General features: G+C 40.5%; 2 protein-coding genes across 10 annotated transcripts in view; one reads left to right on the top strand and one right to left on the bottom strand.

Moving 5' to 3' along the window:
- The window catches only part of TMEM165 (transmembrane protein 165), a 35,714-nt gene extending 17,332 nt beyond the window's left edge, over window positions 1–18,382 (top strand). For 2 of the 4 annotated variants that reach the window (XM_042984502.1, XM_042984503.1), the window contains exons 3-6: window positions 3,823–3,998; window positions 4,756–4,938; window positions 9,027–9,132; window positions 9,808–10,638. In XM_042984502.1, coding sequence (XP_042840436.1) covers window positions 3,823–3,998; window positions 4,756–4,938; window positions 9,027–9,132; window positions 9,808–9,884 — 542 coding nt within the window. In that variant the 3' untranslated portion in view covers window positions 9,885–10,638. Of the gene's footprint in view, window positions 1–3,822; window positions 3,999–4,755; window positions 4,939–9,026; window positions 9,133–9,807; window positions 10,639–11,445; window positions 11,639–17,808; window positions 18,120–18,327 lie in introns of those variants that run through there. The other 2 variants (XR_006217009.1, XR_006217008.1) reach the window with 2 other exon arrangements.
- The window catches only part of CLOCK (clock circadian regulator), a 127,131-nt gene continuing 116,673 nt past the window's right edge, over window positions 11,703–22,160 (bottom strand). For all 6 annotated transcript variants that reach the window (XM_042984498.1, XM_042984501.1, XM_042984497.1 and 3 more), the window contains one exon: window positions 11,703–19,498. In XM_042984498.1, the coding sequence (XP_042840432.1) occupies window positions 19,319–19,498 (180 nt within the window). In that variant the 3' untranslated portion in view covers window positions 11,703–19,318. The remainder of the gene's footprint in view (window positions 19,499–22,160) is intronic.

The raw sequence follows: 22,160 nt of genomic DNA, 5'->3' as shown, positions 1-22,160 counted from the left end.
CTATGGAAGTTGAACTTCTGGAAATAGATTCCTTTGCAAAATATTCATCTGTGTCCCCTCGTGAAGTCTTTGAGAATCTCTGGGAGTATGTCAGTCCCGGTTCGGAGATTGCACATTTGCAGCTCTTGTCTCTTATACGCCAGTGGAGGGCTAAGCATGGGGGGCCGGGGCGGGGGGTCACATTCCTGCTCAGCCCCTCACTTAGCTGGGGGCATTTACCTAGCCCCTCTGTGCCATTTGACAACAGCATGATGAGAATCCTGTGTACTTCAGAGGTTTTTTTTTAATGTTTTTATTTACTTTAAGAGAGAGAACGTGAGTGGGGGAGGGATAGAGAGAGAGGGAGAGAGTCCCAGACAGGCTCTGCACTGTCAGCATGGAGCCTGATGCAGGGCTCAATCCCATGAACGGTATCATGACCTGAGCTGAAATCAAAAGTCGGACGCTTAACGGACTGAGCCCCCCCAGGCGCCCCCATGTTAGAGTCGAGTTTACTACTCTGCTCTTCCTCCTCATATTCTGAGCACACTGCTCTTTCTCCCATTTCACTCCTTAGCCACTTGTAATCTGATTTCTGCTTCTGACATCTTTGCAAAGGCTTCAGTAACCAGCTTCCCTTATTAGAGCTCAGTTTTCATTCCAGTGAGCCCCCGCAGGCCACATTCACGGGCATTCCCCACCATTTTATTCTCTTGGCTTCTGTGACACCATGTGCTTATCGTTATATTTCTGTTTCTCTTCGAAAACACTTTGTACCAGTAAATATTCACATCCCCCACCATTGTATCCTTGGCCCATTTTTTTCCCCTTCACACTAATGTCCTTGTGCTGAGTGTTCTCAGTTTAATTACCTAAAACTCCGTGAGTCCCATATCTCTATCTTCACTCCAGATTTTTCTTGGAACTTCAGCACTGCCACGATGTAGAAGGACCAGTACGTTTGTAGCTCTGTTCTGACTGGTTGCAAAGTCCATGCTTAATGAGAAGTAACATCTCACTGTTCCCAGAGCAAAAGTGCTTGAGTATCTGAGGGAAAGTTTCCAAAGAAATAGGAAATAGAGGGAGAGTGACCAGGAGAAGAAAAAGTTACAATGCCAAGTAGTTTTTTTGCTCTCCCATGGAGATGTCAGGCAGAAGGCAGAAAAGATGGCTCTATAAGGATCAGTAAGTATCAGGGTGTTTTCATTTTAAGACTATCTGAAGATAGAAGGAAAACTGAGTTCAGGAGATTTAAAAAGGCTCACTACATTCCATTTTTAAATTTTAAAACCTTTTATGGAAAATATTTTAAATTTACAAAGTTGCAAAAATAAAATAGTACAAAGAACACCTGTACACCTTTTATACAAATTCAGTGTTGTTAGCATTTTACCCCAGTGCTTTAGCCTGTGTGACTTACCTGTCTATATCTAAGTAAAATTATATGTGTAGTTACATACATAATTTATATATTTATATATATATGACATGTACATGTTATATATGCAGATACATAAAGTAGATAAATATACACATATATCTTCATATACAGGAATAGATGGATACATGCTTTACCATCTGTATTTTAGTTTTGTCAGTAGATTTAATATCCTCTGTAGCAGTTTTTCCCCCTCCCATAGAGGAGGAGCTAGTCTAGGTCAGGTATTACATTTGGGTCTTACTAGTTTGTTAGTCTTTTTTTTTATTTTAAGTTTTTTTATTTTTAGAGAATGTGTGAGCTGGGATGGGGTGGGGGGGGGGGACGGTGAGAGAGAGAGGGGGGGAGAGAGAGAAAGAATCTTAAGCAGGCTCCACACATGGGGCTCCGACCCAGGGCTCTGACCCCACAACCCTGGGATTGTGACCTGAGCCAAAATCAATAGTTGTACCCTCAACCAACTGAACTATCCAGGTGCCCCTCTTTTTTAGTCTTTTAATCGGAAACACTTCGACAGCCTTTTCTTGTGTTTTACGATATTAACATTTTTTTTTTTTTTAATTTTTAATGTTTTTTCATTTTTGGGAGAGAGAGAGACAGAGCAGGAGCAGGGAGGGGCAGAGAGAGAGGGAGACACAGAATCCGAAGCGGGCTCCAGGCTCCGAGCTGTCAGCACAGAGCCCGACGCGGGGCTCAAACTCACGGACTGCGAGATCGTGACCTGAGCCGAAGTCGGATGCTCAACCGACTGAGCCACCCAGGCGCCCCGATATTAACATTTTTTAAAGAAGACAGCCCCTCCCCTTTTAATGGATTGCTTCTCATTTTGTGTTTTTCTGCTGTTTCCTCATAATTAGATTAAGGTAATGCATTTTTGACCAGAATACTGCATAGGTGATATTTGTCCCTGTGAGAACGTCACATCTGGAAGAACAAGATGTCCGTCTGTCCCTCAGTGACGTCAAGATTTTTCTTGTGTCCTGTCTTTTTCTCTTTCCCTGCAACTAATATGCAGTCTTTAGGGAGACACTTTAAATAAGACCGTACGGACCCCCTGTTCCCCATTGTTTAGGGTTAATGATTCTTCCATGATCTCAATTTACCTTGATAATTGCAGAATGATGGCTTTCTGATTCTAGCAGCCCATCCCCGTGTCCAGCGGGCCTGGCATACTACGCTCACAGAGCTCTCCTTCCCATCCCACTCGTTTATCTCTTTGTTGTCAGTATAAACTTGGGGATTCATTGTTTTCAGTGGGTTATAATTAATTACCTAATTATATTGCTTCAATTGCCCCAGATTTGGCTGGGGGAAGCCCCTCCAAGCCAGCTCCCATGTCCTTGCGTCATGTTCCCATCATTGGTTTTGCTCCTCCGTACTTTCTAGTACGACAAGATAGCACAAGTTCAGCTTGTACCTGGTCTGCATAGGCCTGGAATTAGCCATTTTTCTGAGGAGGCTTTTAGTGGGGAGTGGTGTGAGAAGCCAAGAATGGATGTCAAGTGGCCTCATTACTGAGATGTCTTTGCTTTTTGGCCTTTTCACTGGATAGAGCTAGAAAATAATAGGTCTGTATTGTGTGTGTACATATACATATATACAAATGTATATGTTTATACATATAACTAGAATGTAGACATACACATAGGCGTAGATGTGATGTGTTTCTAAACATGATTTTAAAATCTTGAATTTTGTAATTATAGTGACCTGGGACTATTTTACCTGTGCAGTTATACATTTGGCATTCATCCAGATTTTGAAGTGTTGTACCCATTTTATAAAAAGAGCATGTGAAGTAAAGGATAATTGCATTTATTATTTGTATGAAAAATCTCCTCTGGCCCTTCTGTAGTTTTTAAGTTTTAACTACTGAACTGATAACGCTGGTATAAATGTGTTTCATGGTTAGGATTTGGGTTCTTGATACAGTTCCAAGGTTTTTTTGGTATAACTTATACAGTGGTCCTCTTTTCTTTAATGGTAGGAAAGAACGATACTGAATAAATTTGAGTCTGTTGTAAATGTTATTTTAGGGTATGTTATAGCAATGATTTGTTTTTTATCAGATATATTGAAATAATTACAAAGGAGCAGAGTTTGAATCATACCTATCATTTGAGAATCTTGTCATGATTCTTCACTAAAGAAGTTTGCAATTTAAAGACTTGTGATGAAGAAATATCACTTGCGTATGAAAGTGGTATAGCTTCCAGGTTACAAGATGTCCGACTCCTTAGAGGGCATCAGAGTTAACTTTCTACCTAAAGTTGACATGACATGTGGCAAGCCGGGTTATTATGTTTTAGATGAGCTTTTCCTTGAAGACAATGTTCAGTTATGATTTCTCATAATCAGAATTATGAGACGCATGCTAATTGTCCATACTCTGCATTTTCTTCCAGTTTTGTTCGGCTATGCCACCACAGTCATCCCCAGGGTGTATACGTACTATGTTTCCACTGCATTATTTGCCATTTTTGGCATTAGAATGCTTCGAGAAGGCTTAAAGATGAGTCCAGATGAGGGTCAAGAGGAACTGGAAGAAGTTCAAGCAGAATTAAAGAAAAAGGATGAAGAAGTAAGTCATGGCGCTCCTAAACGTCTGGACCGAAAAAGCACTCCACTAAGAATAAGTATTATCCGGAGGTTTTCCATGGTTATCCGTATCTGAGTGATATATGTGGGCTCCTCAAAAGAAGTTAAAAAAAAAAAATAGAAGCTTGTTTTGCCCACTTTGCATTCTTAGAGCTGTCTGTGATAAGACGCTGAGTGAACGGGGATGTGGTAGAGTGTCAACCTCATGGGATGAGGTTCCTCAGGGGATTATAAGCTCTTGCAAAGCAGGAGCTATAGTTTGTATTTTACAAGTTTCTTCCCACAGCATTTAGGATAGTAAGTGATCAGTAAATATTGGTTGATTTTGTGGTGGAGGAACGGAAGAATTGAGAATATAGTGTGTGTTGCTGTGTGAGACCAGTGGTTCAAAAGAGAAGTTTGGGGTCACGTAATTTTTTTTTAATGTTTGTTTGTTTTTAAGGGGCGGGGGCGAGGGGCAGAGAGACAGGGAGACACAGAATCCGAAGCGGGCTCCAGGCTGTGAGCTGTCAGCACAGAGCCCAACGTGTGGCCGGAACCCACAAACTGTGAGATCACGACCTGAGCCAAAGTCGGACGCTTAACCGACTGAGCCAGGTGCCCCTGGGGTTACATAGTTTTAGTTTCTTGGAGCATAGTCCATAGAATTTAAGCAATTTTTAAAAGAAAGATTAAGTAATTTTGTACTCTTTTTATTTGTCTGCTGGGACTACTTTCTCTCTTTTTTCTTTTTAATTTAGTTTCAACGAACTAAACTCTTAAATGGACCAGGAGATGTCGAAACGGGTGCAAGCACGACAATACCCCAGAAGAGATGGCTGCATTTTATCTCCCCCATCTTCGTTCAGGCTCTCACACTGACATTCTTAGCCGAATGGGGTGATCGCTCCCAACTAACTACGATTGTTCTGGCAGCTAGAGAGGCGAGTAATACTTGAGAAATGACTGCTTCTGTATTATTGTTAAAACTAAGCATAACACTGTTACTTCACTCCACAGGATCCTGAACAGTCCATGTGGGCCAAGAGACTACTTCATATGTTAGACTATTTTCTAATCCCTAATAATCCCAATTCTCTTTAAAATGAACGGTCTCCAGCTTCTGCAGGCAGATGGTGTCCTGTGGCCCAACCTAACTGCCGTCTTTGGACTTCTGTTTACTCCTCTTCCCTCCAGGTTTGCTGGAGTGATAGATAACCATGGCAGTTGTCTTGACTGGGTTTTCTGGCTTTTCTTAGAACTTCAGTGTTTCAGGGGTTACTTTACAAAATACTATTCAGTGGAAAATCCAAAACAGCCTAAGTGTCCAGCACAAGAGAAATTAGTTCATTCGTTTACTAATTTCTACATAGCTCTGGGAATATTCACTCTTTGGTGAATGGAAGATTCAGGAAATCAAAATGTTCCCAGTGCTTATCTCTGGGTAGTGCAATTACAGGTGACTTGTTTCTGGATATACAATTTGCTAATCTTAGCCTCGGAATACTAAGGTGTGGAATGGTAAGCTAGGGGAGACTTGTGGTCACCTTGTCCTGCCCTTTGCTCTAAAGATGCACAATCTGAGGTCAGAGACACCTGGCAACTTGTCCAAAGTCATAAGGTAGTAGCAGTGGCAAGGACTAGAAGCTGTGGCTCTCAGCCTTCTAGCATCTTCTACCATATCTTGTTCATAGATATCAAATGCCACTTATGTAAAAGCTAGCTTTTGGGGGGAGGTTGTTTGCTTTTAAAATTATAATCTTTATTTCTTTTGAGAAGAATTAGTAACGTTTTACATGAGGTGTCTTATTGTTCACACAGGTCTGTTAAGATCTGAGGAGATGGTTGTGGAATGCAGTACTGTGGAGACTTTTCAGTCTCTTGGTGATCTTAGCTGAGGGAGTGTCTCCATCTGTTAAATTATTGTTTTTATCTGATGGTAGGATTTAGATAACAAGCGTGATTTGAATTTGTCCTTAACTCCTAGGAGATGCCTACCATAAAAGAGCAAGTTCCTTAACATAGGCCACAGTTTAAAATACAGAATGAGGGACGCCTGAGTGGCTCAGTCAGTTGAGCCTCCGACTCTTGATTTCAGCTCAGGTCATGATCTCCTGGCTTTGTGGGATCAAGCCCCATGTTGGGCTCTGCACTGACAGCGTGGAGTCTGCTTGGGATTTTCTCTGTCCCTCTCTCTCTTCCCGCCCTCCCCCCCCCCCCCCGAAAATAAATAAATAAATAAATAAAACATTTAAAAAGAAAAAAAGAAGAGAAAATACAAAACAAGTTGCAGGCCCGGACCAAGGGTTGGGACGGGGCTCTTTGGTCAGAGAAGCATCAAAAATGTTGTATTGAAAGAAAAAGAGGAACTTGGTTTTTTCACTTGAGTCCTGTATTTTAAAACTTCCTTTTAAAATGTCACTGTAATGGCCGTGCCCTATAGTTTTCTTCATTCTTAGCCTTTTTTAGCGGCTTTCAGATTGTCAGCATTGGGACTTGAAACAAAGTCACCTCTTTCTGTGGTGGTGGGGACAGTGGTGGTGGTCCTGCCAGTGAGAGCTGTCATGATGGCAGAAATCACTACGTTTTTCTTCATCCTGTCGTCTGTGTGGCACAGACTGTGAAAGGTCCAGATCTGCTGTCCGTGTCAGCTCCCTTGGTCTGCCGCAGTCTAGCAGCGTGGAGTGAGTCCTCAGCTGTGTGACCGCGTTCCCGCACCATTTCCTTGTCTGAAAATGGGGCATTTCCCTACTTCGTGGGATTAGTCCGGGGATGAAACAAGATGATGCACGTGGAGTCCCCGGTGGAGCGCCACCGGCCACCAGCACCGTGGGGATACTGCGAGCTCTTCAGGGGCAGAAGCCAGCTTGTCTGTTTCCCTTAACATTCCTAACCTTTTCTGGGTAGTTTTTTTATATAAATTATGCTGAGATGCAGTTCAGTCCATTTTAGTCTGAACTCTATTTCTTTGTTTCCAACTGAATTTAGCGTCCTTAATTAGGTACTAAGCAAGAAAAAAAAAAAATGGGGGATGAGGTTCCAGGGTCAAATGAATTTGGCAGATAACAAAGACCGAAAACTTCTGTTTTAAAGGAACTTTTAAATTTTATTCAATCCAGTGACTGTTCAAGCACCACTTTGAGATAGAGTGACAGCATCTTCACGGATGCCAGCTGAGAAGTTTGAATACACAGAACGAGCAGTGCGGCCCCGCTCTGCCACACGTGGTTCGCAGAGGTGTCTGCGTCTCTTCCGTCCATGCTCTCAGTGGCAGTCCTGTCCCTGCTGGGTTCCGGATCACAGCCCCGTGTCTCCACTCCGTTGCTTAAACCTTTGCCTTTCTCCCAGCCCTGCTGTGAGCATTTTAGCACGTAGGAGCCTTTCTCATCTGCAGTTTCACACCTTACTGGATTCTGCTTCCCTTGCAGACGCCAGCCTCTCCGTCCCTCCCCCTGGTCTCAAAAGGCCGGGCTCTGATGGCAAACACGAGTTGCTCTACTTTCTTGGTTTCTAAACGCACCGGACCCTAGTTTCTGACCTCATCGGGAGGGGTGATGGGGGCTTCGAGTTCCCTGCAGCCACCCACAGGCCCCTCAGTGCTCCTCTTGGGAGGCTAATTGTCTGACTCCCTCCAGAGTCTTCTTTGGGCTCCTCTCCCTCCGTCATCCCTTCAGTGTTGCTTTTCTTACTGTTATGTCGTCCTCGGCATCTTCGTCTGCATTCTCCCTCCTAGGGCCGTTCTCTTCAGTCCCGTAGCTGCTTCACCATTGAACCCAACCGACTCCTGAACTTCTCCCACTTTTAACTCCTGTCAGCACCCATAAACCCTTTCTTCACTCCTTCCCCCCCCTCTTTTTTTTTAATGTTTATTTTGAGAGAGAGAGCACGAGAAGGAGATGGTCAGAGAGGGAGAGAGAATCTGAGCAGGTTCCAGACTGTGAGCACAGAGCCTGACGTGGGAATCAGGGCCTGAGGGGAAATCAAGAGTTGGACGCTTAAATGACTGAGTCACCCACGTGCTCCGAATAACTTTTTGAGTCATGTTGGTATTATCATAATTCATCTAGAGGACTATAGGTGAGAAGTATGGGTGTCATACCTGATTTTTCTCTTCTGTAACACCTATCACTAGGGTGTATCAATTCTGCCTCCTTAATTCTCAAATCCACCTGCTTTTCTCTGCTTCCAGTCTCCCACCCCAATCCAGGCAACTGAGCGCCTTGCCTTCAATCTTGTTCCCTTCCAGCTCATTCTCTGCACTAGACTTTTAAAGCATATACCTCCTGTTCTGTCACTCGCCAGCTAAAAACCAGTGTGTCTTAAAGTCTAAACTGTAAGCCTGTCGATAGGGTCCTTCATGAGCTGGCCTCCACCTAGGTTGATGGGATACCTCTCTTGTGACTCATTGGTTCTCTCTGGAAATGTGTGTTAACCTTTTCTGCAGTTGTCTCTTATTGCTGGCCTTTTGCCTTCTAGGATGTTCTCTCCTCCACAAAGTCAAATTTTCCCGCTAGTCCTTCAGAGGTATTCTTTCTGGAAAATTTTCACTGGTCTTCCCAGTCTGAGGGACTCCAGTTTGCTCTGGCAGCAAGGATTTAGGGAATGAATACCGTGTTCCTGGCTCTGAGTTGAAGCACCGAAGACACAGTGGAGAGAAGGGGAGGCCGGGTCTGTAAAGGCTTGCCTTGTTTCCTCCTAATAGCAGACACTACCTGAGTGAAGAGAGGTCTGGGGTGAGTCCCCTCAGCACTTGTCACTTAAGAGCTAAACATGGCCTGAATGGTGACAACTGCTGCCTGCTTGAATCAGCATTATTTTGATCTTAGAAATTTGTCTGCTTTTAGCTCGATTCCTGGATATGATTGCAAATATTCCCTCAAGCAGCTATTACAATTTTCCTACCTCACACACCTGAGTTTTTAGACGTGTTTAGGCTTTGCTATTCATCTCCATTTTCAGTGGCTAATAGTTATCTTTCTCAGGCAACAGTTTCAACTGCTTTTAAATTAATGTTAGTCACGCTTGCTTCCAGGACCCGTACGGCGTAGCAGTGGGTGGGACAGTGGGCCACTGCTTATGCACCGGACTAGCAGTCATCGGAGGAAGGATGATAGCCCAAAAAATCTCTGTCAGAACCGGTAAGTCTTTTGTGCTTTAAATTACGAAGAAAATATCACGTAACTCTTAGAATTGCTAAGAGATTAGAAAAAGAGCTGGTTCTTAGTTGTAACATTCTGGAGTACATTTGGTTACTGCTGTTGCAAACGTGGACTGTTTTTCACATACGTAGATGTTAGTAAAATACAAGTTCATCTGAAAGCCTTACTGGATTTTTGGTAGCTTTTTGTCAACGCAAGTAAAACAATCATCGTGTTGGAAATAAAACTTTCTGGCCTTAAAGGTGTGTCTTAGAAGATTGGGATTCGTAGGTGGAGACCATGTTTATGGATTCCACCTAGGAGAATTTCCTGTGTAGCTGCTAGGGCCTAAAAATGGAATACAGAAGTCTCTGCTTGTCAGAGATTGTTGAACATTTATTTTAATAACTGGGTTTTAAGATGAGTTACAGTCGTATTGCTGCTTATCAGCACTGTCTCAATTTCAACACTGTCATCTCTCGAGACAACACTGGGGAAGCAATGCACTCTTATTGTACAGTCAGGCATATTACGTATGCTTTGCTTCACTTAATGGGGCCTGAATGTTTCTAATTTCTTTTCAGGGTTTACCAGATTGGAAGAGTAATGGGCAACACCTTAGCTCCCTCCTAGAGGAATTTTGCCTTATTTCACTTTGTTTCTCTTCTCTTACAGTGACGATCATAGGAGGCATCGTATTTTTGGCGTTTGCATTTTCTGCACTGTTTATAAGTCCCGATTCTGGTTTTTAACAAGCCGTTTTTTAATTTGTATTTAGTTTAAGATAGGTAACTCTTGTCTTTATGTACATAGCGTGCATTATAACTAAAAGTGACGGAGAAGACATATTTTGTAGCATTGATTTGCCAGTTTGACCCATTTAAAGAAAGTATAATGTCCAAAAGAAATAATCATTGCTTCTGTTTGCAACATGGATTTTTAAAAGAAACCAGGTATCTAAGTGTGGATTTTTCTTTTCTCCAGTACAATTATGTTGATACGGTCGCCTTTCTTTTAGTTATTTGTGGGAGAGGGCATACATAGAACCATTGTGCGACGGGGTCTACCCTTGATTTTCTTTTAGTACTGACCCCTTTATGAGGAATATACATTTTATCCTGGATCACTGAGCTGTTTTTAAGATAACTGCCTTAACATTTTTCTTGAGGGAGGAATGAATTGATTTTTATCTTTTAAAATATTTCCTTAAGCCAGTAAGCAGTTTAATCAAGTCTTTTAAAAATCAGTTTTCTTTTGTTTTGTTTTGTTTTTAAAGAGGAACATATTACTGTTATAACATGGCAAGAATTGTTTGCCAGGTTCATTCTCCCCCCCCCCCCCACCCTTTTTTTTTTAATTGGGTAGGAAACCCAATATAAAAACAGTCAATATTTGACAACGTGGAGTTACTAAATTAAAAGAGAATACTGAGTGTATTCGTATTTTTTCTATATTGAATAAACAATGTAACATAGATACGATGTAAATAAAAGTGGTATGACCAGAGCTTGTTTTCCCTTGTGTGTTATGTAGACTTGTAACTTTGTAGTATTAATATTTACAGACCAGTTTCTAAAGTCGGTATTAAAAAATAGGAGCCGTCTTCTAAAGCACTGTCTCCCCATAACCCTCACACAGCTCTGTGAGGTAGAAGGTACGGACATCAGGATGAAAAGTTCTAGGCAGAACAGTGCATCAAACCACACTGTTGAATTCTAGAGCCTATAATCCTCGATTACATAAGGCTACCTCATCTTATCACAGTAACTTTGGTAATCACTGTCATTTAAAGTGTATTCTAACTTGACTGTTAATGATTCTATCCAAACAACATAACTGCCTTCTCCCAGCCTGCTATGTTCTATTACCATGTGCACTAACTAGCACTGTTATTTAATAGCCTCTTTCAACCTGAAGGGCATGGCATGTCTTCCGCAGAAAACTCCCACGTGTTCCTTGTGCGAAGTAGAACGGTAGACCCAGAGCAGATCGCGTTTACTGAGCTATTACGAAAGTCCACAATGTGTGATTTGTCATTTCAAGAGACTGTGGAAAAACCCAGTTAAGTCAGTGCAGCAACCATTCTGTAGTGACACTGTGGGAAAGACCGCTAACCACTATCGTGGAGAGATCTTAGTGATTGTTTGAACGGAAGTGTAATTACAGGGTAGAAAAACACAGTGTCCACCTGGGAAGATAAAACACTTCAAAGAAATCTCAGCTTGACATCCCTAGACCACACCATCACTCCCCTAATACTGCTTTAGATTATTACAAACAGCAAGCAAGTAATTGCATTCTTTCTTTTCCAAGACCAGAAAGGAGAATTCCCTGTTAGAAAGTAGCTGGTGCCATCACAACCCCGACTGGCAGTGCAGGCAGCCTGGCCCAAGAACTAGCTTAATGCGGGGGTAACAAACAGCATAGCTTTCTGAGGCTCTACCACCTTGTACCAGGACAGAACTACTACTACAAGAATTTGGCAGTTCCGACACGAAGCTACGAGGTAAAAATCGCTAATACAGTTAGACTCCATTGCTGAGTAAAAAGAAAAGAAAATGTCATTGGTGTTGATTTTAAAATATTTAATAGTCTTCCTTTAAAATCCAAAATAATGTGATTCTTACAAGTTATGTGCCACATAAAGCGGGTGTTATTTTTTGAGAAATGCAGGTGATACTGAAAAACATAGCACTGAGGTATTTTTTATTTTTAAAATTGAGTAAGGAAACAAAGTCTGGATCTAATTATTTTTACATTTACAAAAAAAAAAAAAAACGAAAAACAAAACAAAAAAAACCAACCGATGCTACTGCTTGGCTCTTTTGTTATGATTTTAGGTTCGGAATACATTACAAAAGTCTACGGGAAAGAGCAATATAATAATAGTACATGTAGTTTTAGAAAACTATGCACATCATAACCTGGAGAAATGATCATACACCAAGAGGCCTGAGTGGAGGTAGGCTAATAAAACACGTTACCTCTTCTCAAAGGACAGCGCTGAAAAACAAGTGCAACCAATTGTAACACCAAATTGAAATGGCAATATTAAGTTGGTAACAAAATGATCCACGTTTTATGTAATATTGTACTTCCAAACACAGCTCATGAAAATCAGCAGAGAACCTAAGATAGCACCATTGAAACCATTCATTATCCCTTCGTGCTTCGGTACAATTTAGGATTGGGGCAGAATACAATACCTACAAGATGTCCATCTCGTTTTTATAAATCAGTTTGGATTTCAATTCAATGTTTGCTTTAGGAAAAGTACGTATTCTTAAGATCAGTTAGCCATGTACATATAGCTCTACCTTTTTGGAAGTTACGACAATGGGCTACATCTAATTTTTATCTAACACCAAGAACCAAGCAGTAAGGACAGCAATGTCAAGAGTAGCACAACCAAGAACCACACAGAACATTAGAAAGAATTTGGTGTATGTTTTTACAGCTACTAACTGATGTTAACAATTAAAAATTTACAAAGATAAAACTTTTTTGCACTAACTGGTTTCAACACAGCACTGAATGTGACTCATCTTTGGGCTTCCATCTCTACAGAGAGTAAATGTGCAAGTGCCATACTGAGGCCCTTCCCCAACTTACGCCATAGTAAAACAGATTCCAAAATAATTCTAGAATGGTCTAAAGTTACAGCTGTTCTAGCTGACACGGGGGGGGGGGGTGGGGAAGACATTTCCTGGCCAACTTTGTTTTGCTTGATGATTGTCTAGGTACATAATACATCAATCTAAGGATAATAGAGCTTTCTCTACTAACTCTTTAGTACTGGCACAACCATTGCCAGCAGTGAATTTGCACCAGTACAGAATAACTCAAAACACACATAAAACATTTGAATGTCATTTTTTAAGCGATGTCACAGTTTGTTTCCTCAGAAATGAAAGCATACATTTGAAACACATTTTCATTTTAAGCCTCAGAGTTAAACATGTTCTGCATCATTAAATCCAACTTGTGGCTGACGTGCTTTGGTTATCATTCTCTGAGGGGTCCCGAAAGCTAGATGGTACACGCCGCTGGAGGCCTGTGGGACTCAAGAGCTCCTCGGAGAGCCCTAGAATGGAGAATTCTGTTCCGATGTATACTAGCTAAGAAGTATCCTCCAACTTGTAGGCTTCAAATGTCCCAACACTACTTGAGTGGCTAGTACTGTGTATGAAGGCTTTGTTTTTGTAGAGCCAAGCAACAGTACCCCAAAGACAGCAAACAGTTTTTGTAGGAGAGTACAGTGCACATACATTGTTCCACCTGTATTTAAGGACTTGAAATGGGTTTTACTATGGATATGATAGTGACAGCCGTTCGAAGATGCCGATCTTCTTACTAACATTTCCCCAAATGGGCAGAACAGAGGCAATGTGTGCCACTGGTTCTGTCCTACTGGCCTTTGGCTGCATTGGGGAAGTAATCCTATAAAAAGTACCCACAAAATAGAAAAGGCAGCAAGTGAAACTAGAAAAAAGGTTGGAGCTATACAAAGCAGATTTGGAAGGAGTTACCTTTATTTTTTCTTAAATGAGTTGAGAACAGGAGGGAAGTGCCAGGGCATCCTGCTTTGGGCCCTCCACTGCCGTCCTGAAGTAAAACAGATTTGGATTGGCCCAGGGACCGTCCTGGTGAGGGCTGGAGACTGCGCCCCCAGATAGAGGAGCCAGTTCTTTTAAGTAGAAGATTACGAAGCAGAACAAAACAAACCACAAATTAAATACATGACACTGTGAAATCACTCTGATGAGAAAACAACACAGATATTTAAAAATATAAATAAATACATTTAGCCATTTTCATTCAACAAACCCAGAGAACTGCTTTCAAAGCAACTGCCTCTTTAAAATCACGTTCTGAATTCTTCCATAAATACTCACTATTTTGATTGTCACTGAATGCAGCACCTCAGTGTTTGCTGGTGGTGGTGATGGGATTCCACTTCAACAGTCTCTTCATAAACTATATCCTACTTCACTAAACGTTTCCCTAGGAAGACCCAGGCAGCTTACAAAAATATTGTTAAATACTCAAAGCAGAACCTGCAAAGTATTATTTTATTTAAGAAAAACAAGGAATGTAGTGTTAAATTATGACAAGGGGGAAAATATGCAAAACAGTCACATGGAAACAAAGTTTTAATTTTTAAATGTCCACATTTGCTGAATTTCTTGTGAGCTGTTCAATACTGTGTTAAATATCCTGAATTAATAACTAACTATACCAACAAAATTCATCCCCTGTGTTTCCACAGGAGACATATTTAAAATAAGACCAAATTATACTTTTCTTCAACTGAAGTTGTCTTTTTCTCAGTCCTTTTTGTGCAAAAGAGATTATAAGAGCAGTTCAAATGGAAACGCTGAAATGACATGCCAACATTTCAGAGCACATTTAAAACACCCAGAAGAATTCTTGAAATTATCATATTCTAAAATATTACTACCAGTCACTTTTAGGTTAGTTTTATACATCTATTCACACTGATGCAACTGTCCTAGGCCTCTGAAAATAAACAGGCTCATTGGTCTCTTTTGGTGTCCACACGCTAGGCAAGACAGGTTTACAATAGTGTCGAAACGGAACTAGCCATCTACAATCTCCTGACTCCGCCACATTCAGAACCAAAGTCAAAGTTCATTTGGCTACCTTGAAATCACTCCCAGAAACCTGCTACGGTTCACTGGATCTAAACATTTCTCAGAAATGTATCATTTTAAAATTTCACCTAAGTGATGATTTGGGGATCCTTTAGAAATGGTAATGCTTAAGATAATAAACTTTATCAAAATGAATAGTTGCAATAAAGTGCTTGTTACATTTCAAAATGATGCTTTCAGACTGTGGTTATGTTGTTTTCGAAGTGTGTGCTATTCCTACAGAAAGGATCCCCAGGCATGAGAGTTGGGTGGTCTCACCTGTCTCAGAAAGCAGCAGCGCTATCTTTTGGTAGGCTGACGATAGGCACGTTACCCATGCGGATGAGGCTATACTAGTGCTATGGCAAAAGGGGGAGTAAATTAGAAAAGTGGAGGCATGTGGAGGGTTCCTACCATATTCATAGTTATATACAAATATATTAAATATGCTATAAAAATAGTCGACTCTTTTCCTTTGCATTTATTTCAGAAGCTCCTTTTAGAGGAATGCTCACCCAACCCAAACAAACTTAAAAGGGTCTCTCTCTCCAATCGCTAATTAAAATGGCAAGTGCCTTTGTGCTGTTCCTTTTCCACCATTTGAAAATTCCAATCTGCTCACTCCTGGCTAGACTCACTCAGCAATAGTAATATCCAGTGTTTATACCTTCCAACACTGACTCCCAAGGGACTAGGAATAGGATCACAGATATTGGAAAGGTTGGTTATAGACTTGAATGAGTTTCCCACAAATGTCCATCATCAACAAACTCAATCACCAAAGAAATAGAGAAAAAGAAAAAAAGGAGAAACGAGCAATACCAAAGTAAAATGCTATTTGCATTCCACTTTAAAAAAAAGGAAAAGGTTTACCTCACTGTAGTGGAAACATTAGAAATCAAGTTGAATAATATCCAGCTGAAAATAATTTTCACCACTGTGGAGCCGGAGAAAGAGTACTATTTCGAGGGGCCCCTTTTTAAGGCCTCTTGAACAAAGGTTCATCTCCCTTCACTGCAATGCCCTGCATGGAGCTGCACTGCTTCAGTGCCCTTAACTAACTGCAAGCAGACCGCTTTAAGGCAATGACCAAAGACTCTTAGCACTTCTGAAGAATGCAAATAACATTTTCACTCTTCTGCACTAAGTATTCTGTAACCACCTATTCAAAGTCACTGGCATCTTTTATTACTAGTACATTCCTAAACCAGATGTAAGTAACAAAGCGGAGCATGGGACTCGAATTACCCCCTCAGCTAAGGACAGAGTTTGGAGACTGAATAGTAGTATTTACCTATTGCCATCCCCATCCCTCATATTTGCTTTTTCTCCAATATATTCCAACTCAAAAATCAGAGTACTTTTGAGCGTCTGGGTTCTGGGCTGACACCACTCTTAGCAGCAATGGGACTGACCCCCGCAGCCTCGCCTGAAGGGTTTAACAGCACTGGCACCGGGGGCCACCACAGTGCAGAGCAGGGCGACTGCACAGCAGCTCACGTTTTTCCAGATCTTCAATAGTTTGTCACTTAAAAAGTGCCACCCAGAATAAAATGTTTTGTAAGAAAAAATGAATCGCTGTGAGAGTACAGCGGAGGGAAGATGGTGACTTTTAAGTAGCTGAAAGGTGTCTCTATTTGGTATTTTTTCATTACGTAGATTTGGGATTTTAATGAACAACTTTGGCTACAGGAACGAAGAACAGGCAACTGCCCAATCTTCGTCAGAATGCTCAAGTCTCAATTATGGGGGAGGGGCAGGGGCAGCTCTGCAACCCAAGTTCAAGAAAAACCGGGGGCTGGGGGGGACGGGACACAGAGGAGCTGAGGCAGTTGGCGCTTACTAGCTCTTCGACAACACTTCATATTGACAGCCAAGGGAACGCAGCTAGCTGTCCCTTTAATTCTATCAATTCTAAGCAGGGCAAAAATGGGCTGTGAGGAACAACAGGAATTACAAAACATCATTTTGTCTAATTTTCCTTCCCAAATATCTATGAGGATGGAAAATACTTGAAGGGACTGGTAGAGGAGAATGTGAACAGTCTACAGATTTACCTTGTGGCTTGCCTTCTGCTTTGCCTTTGAAGACCTAAGTACACAGTACTCACCATTCACCATCTTTCCCTTTAAGTACGGTATTTAGAGGATAAATCTTAATAAATTATAGTTCTTCATATCTTTTGTTATCCATACCACTAAATATTGCCAATAAATAAATGAGGCACAACTCAGGTATATGGAATGGCATGGTAAGGTTGAGAAAGGCAATCTGAAAGGGGAGAAAACTAATACTGTTGCCATATTCTACATCAATTTCATCTATGTGTACCTACGCTCAAGTTACATACATATTCTGACAGCTATTCTTGACATTCATGAGGAAGTCAGAAATCTCTTCATCCAGATCATTTAGCTAGAAGAGGAGCTTCTTGATATGTTCATTATTGATTGGTATCCAGTGACACTTCTTTTGTAGAAGGCTAGGTACCAACTTTCTTTGGTTATTTTCTTCTTCAATATGAACTCTCTAATAGATGTGTGGCCAGGTAGAGTTGTCTGTAGAAAGACAAAGTCTATCCTTTTGGGATGATAGCAAAGTGAAGGACAGAAAAGTCATAAGAATGGTCTTAGAAATTCCTCTGACTCCTTTGTCGAGCAATTCTATAGTACAAAATTTTCATTGCTCAAAACCTTTTTCAGTTCTGTTACACATTTCCTTTTAAGGTCAATTTTGAGTTAATTACAGCTTGCTATCCTCCCTTCAGTAATAATTTTTGATATTTTAATAAGGTATTCCCATTAATTTTCCTTTGCTCTGTGGTTGTCAATTTAATTATTAGTACCATAAAAGCTCTAAGATGGTTTTTTTATGTATGTAATTTCTGTTGGAATTTATTACCTTTAGAATCTAATATTGCCAAATGAAATCTTAGTTCACGTTTAGAAAGCATGTGAGTTACAATATTCTAGTGTTATAGTAAAGGCAAAGCCAATTCTTACCCCTTCTTTTTTCTTTGTAGGAATATCAAGATCATATATAGAAAACATTTACAGGTAATTCTTAACTGTTCAGCTTTAAAGGAAGATGCTGATTTAGGAAACAATTTTGTGATCACATCAATGACTCTGATAGTGTCAGGATGTCACCTTGTATTTATTTCTAAGTTACTTGTACCTCCAGTCCAAGAGACTCAAAGCAGTCTTCGTGGAAACTTAGGAGAACCATAATGGCACTGACACCCACATGCTGTTAAAAATGTACTAAGGTTTCAAAACTGCTACTGAAACCAGACAATGAATTCAAGATGGTGAGTTATCACCTGAATCAAAATCAAGGCACTATGGGTTTTTTTTTCCCCTCAAATAACCCTGAATCATTTCTGACTAAAAGAAGCATTGAAATTGTGAAGGATAATAAAAAGATTCCAACAAATCCTAAAAGTTAAAATTCCCACCAGTGAGAATGTTAAAAAGTGCCTAAAATCTTTTGTGTGCAAATTTTACTCCTATAACTGAAACATTCTTGAAATTACTTTCAGGCTTATTGAAAACCGTTTACACAACTATTTCCAACTATGAACTATATATCAAAATATGTGACCAAAACTTCCAACCATCTAAAATAAAGCAGTGCAAATCCTATTTTCAAACATAAATGAAAAATAATGAAATAAAGGATATTTCTGAGTAACTTGAAAATCCTGTTGTCTCAATAATTTAACCTGGAAAAAAATATCCATTCCCAGCAGCACATCATACCTCACTGAACAAACTGTGACATCACAGCCAAAGTATGAACAAAAAGCCTTGTGCCCCGGAAAAGTGAGAACACTACCGTGTTGTAAACAAGAGGGGAAACAGAGGATGTACTAGTTTGCACATGGCGTCAGAATCTAAGGAAATATACTCATACTTAAGAGGAGATAATGCTTTCATGCAGCTTACAAAATGTTTTGCTTTCTCTCCTTTTATCCAGACATATACATAGTATTTTTACAGTATCTGTACATAGAGCATTTGAACCACACGACATTCTGAAATTACTATTCAATCATTATCTGAAAAGGGAGAGGGGATGGGGAAGGGGTCTACTGGGTCTACCGAACTGTCTTCATGGCATCGTTGTACGCAAACCCCTGACATGACAGTGGCGTGTCCTCTGTAACACTTGAAAACAGGCACAGAACCACTAAAAGTTACTAACATCGTTAGTGCCTTTCTGATTGACCGGAGGTCATGTTTCATAGCTGAGCTTAACATTTGGCAATCTATCTTTCCATTTGAAAAATAGCTGGGCGAGTAAAACACTGTCAGAATTGGCTATGGCCCCATGATCATCTCCTGCTGGCTGGTATTTAATGTACATCTGTAGCACTAGGCAGCACTTTCCCTGCTAACTAATTCCAGAAACTAGAACACTCAATACTGCATCTTGTGAAACTGCTGGACCTTCTCCTCCTAGTCTCAGATCATCTGAGCAACTCTTAGGGACAACCCCTTCCTCCTGAGATCAGAGAGGAGGGATGTGTGCTACTGTGGTTGAACCTTGGAAGGATCGGTCAAACTGTCAGTCCTGTGCCGATTCAGTTGCTGCTGTTGCTGAGACTGGTGCTGCTGGTGATGTGACTGAGGGAAAGTGCTCTGTTGTAGTGGAAATGCAGCAGAGAGGATAAGCTGAGTCGAAGGATTCCCGTGGAGCAACCTTGAAGTCTAGAAAACAAATGAATTATGCAACATTGCTTTACCCTCGTTATGCTGTCTACATCAAGATTTACTCAAGTTTTCTGCTCTACATAGGGACAGAATCCTTAAATTCCACATAATCTACATCATTTGTACTTTCTCATTTAAAAATAGTATTTTGGAAAATGCTTATGAGGCTTTCCCTGCTTTTGAAAGTACAGAATTTCTTTCTTTAAGGAATCTGAGCTAGATATTTTATGGTAGAGAAAGCAATCTATGTCATGAGACCAACCACACATATTTTTTCCTTTTATAAATCCTAAAGACCACAATTTTAGACAGTAAAATGTAAGCATAGGCAGGAACATACGAAACATACACTCTGGGGTCAAAGAGACAGTGCCTCTGCAGTCTGTTCAGTTGGTTGTGGCGGCACGTCAGTAGCCCAGAGCATGGGCCACTGGGTTCAAACTCTGGCTAACCCACTTGCTAGACTGTGTGACTTGTTCAAACCATTTACTTCTTTGGGACTCAGTTTCATTTACAAAATTAAGATAATCACAGTGCCTCCATACTGAGTTTTTATGAAGATTAAATATTAACATTAGTGTTATTTAAAAGTACCAGAAAAACGAAGGCAAAATTAGACACTTAAGTCTTATATGTAGCAGTGTGGTGTAAAAACCAACCAACCAATCACACGAGGGCACAGGATCTGAAATCAGAAGCCTTCAATTTGAGTTGTGCTCTGCCATTTATTAGCTGTGTAACCCTGGGCAAGTCTCAACTCCGTGAGCCTCTTTCTTTCACCTGATTTCTATTTCTGGTTATACAAAGGAAATTAGCCCAAAGAAAGTGAAGTTTTAAATGAATTTTCTCAGTCTTACTGACAACACACCTTGATGCAGCGCTCCTAATCTAAACATATGATGGGAGATTTTTGCAAATGTATATAAAGGACACCTGTGCACACACGTGTGTGCGCGCGCGCACACACACACACACACACACACACACACACACACACACACAAGGACAGGTCTTTGAACCCTACACTTTGCCAAGGACCTAGAAAAACTTCTTTTTCTCTTATTTAGAAAAAGTTTTTGTAACATAAAGAGCTCAGGATATTTGTGAGTCTTACAGGATTACAACAGAGGCGTATTTGGAACCTGGTGTTATATAATCAGAAAAGCCAAATTGTGTATTTACTATCTACATAGAGGTGCATTTCTAAAGGGTATTGTCTATCTTATTTCTTTAGGGGTCCCATGTCTTTGGGATACTTTTTTCAGAAGGGAGGGATAAGAGAATGCTTTTTATTTATTTATTTTTGGGGGGCGGGGCAGGTTAATTTGTTTTAATTCCAGTATAGTTAACATAGAGTGTAATACTAGGTTAGCGATAGTGGTTCAACACTTCCATACAACACCTGGTATTCATCCCAAGTGCACACTCCTTAACCCCCGTCACCTATTTCCTCCCCCCAACCACCTCCTCTCTGGTAACCATCAGTTGGTTCTCTATAGTTAAGAGTCTATTTCTTGGTTTGCCTCTTTCTTTATTCATTTGCTCATTTGTTTCTTAAATTCCACATACAACTGAAATCATATGGTATTTGCATTTCTCAGTCTGACTTGTTTCACTTAGCATTATACTCTCTAGCTACATCTATGGTATTGCAAATCACAAGATTTCATTTTTTTCATGGCTGAATAATATTCAATTGTGTACACACACACACACACACACACACACACACACCTTCTTTATTCATTCATCTATTGATGGACAGTTGGGCTGCTTCCATAATTTGGATATTGTAGGTAATGCTGCAGTAAACACAGGGGTGCAAATATCCTTTCAAATTAGTATTTTTGTCTTCTTTAAGTGTTTTTACTTTATTTTTTTAATGTATTTATTTAAATTCAAATTAGTTAACATACAGTGTAGTATTGGTTTCAGGAGTAGAACCCAGTGATTCATAACTTACGTATAACACCCAGTGCTCATCCCAACAAGTGCCCTCCTTAATGCTCATCCCCAACCTACCTCCTCTCCAGCAACCCTCAGTTTGTCTTCTGTACTTTAAGAGTCTCTTATAGTTTGCCTCTCTGTTTTTATCTTATTTTTCCTTCCCTTCCCATATGTTCATCTGCTGAGTTTCTTAAATTCCACAGATGAGTGAAATCGTATTTGTCTTTCTCTGACTTATTTCACTTAGCATAATACACTCTAGTTCTACCCATGTTGTTGCAAATGGCAAGACTTCATTCTTTTTCATCGCTGAGCAATATTCCATCGTATATAAGTTATATATATACCACATCTTCTTTATCCATTTGTCAGTCGATGGACATTTGGGCTTTTTTCATAATTTGGCTATTGTTGATAGTGCTGCTATAAACATTGGGGTGCACATGCCCCTTCGAATCAGCATTTCTGTACCCGTTGAAAAAATGCCTGGTAGTACAACTACTGGGTCATAGGGAAGTTCTATTTTTAATTTTTTAAGGAACCTCCATACTGTTTTCCAGAGTGGTTGCACCAGTTTGCATTCCCACCAGCAGTAAAAAAGGAACCCCTTTCTCCTCATTCCTGCAAACATCTGTTGTTTCCTGAGTTGTTAATTTTAGCCATTCTGACAGGTGTGAGGTGGTATCTCATTATGGTTTTGATTTGTATTTCT

This window comes from Panthera tigris, chromosome B1 (assembly GCF_018350195.1).
Source record: "Panthera tigris isolate Pti1 chromosome B1, P.tigris_Pti1_mat1.1, whole genome shotgun sequence".
Taxonomy (NCBI): Eukaryota; Metazoa; Chordata; class Mammalia; order Carnivora; family Felidae; genus Panthera; species Panthera tigris.
The sequence above is the reverse complement of the archived record's forward strand: the minus strand, read 5'-3'. Positions and strand labels throughout refer to the sequence as shown.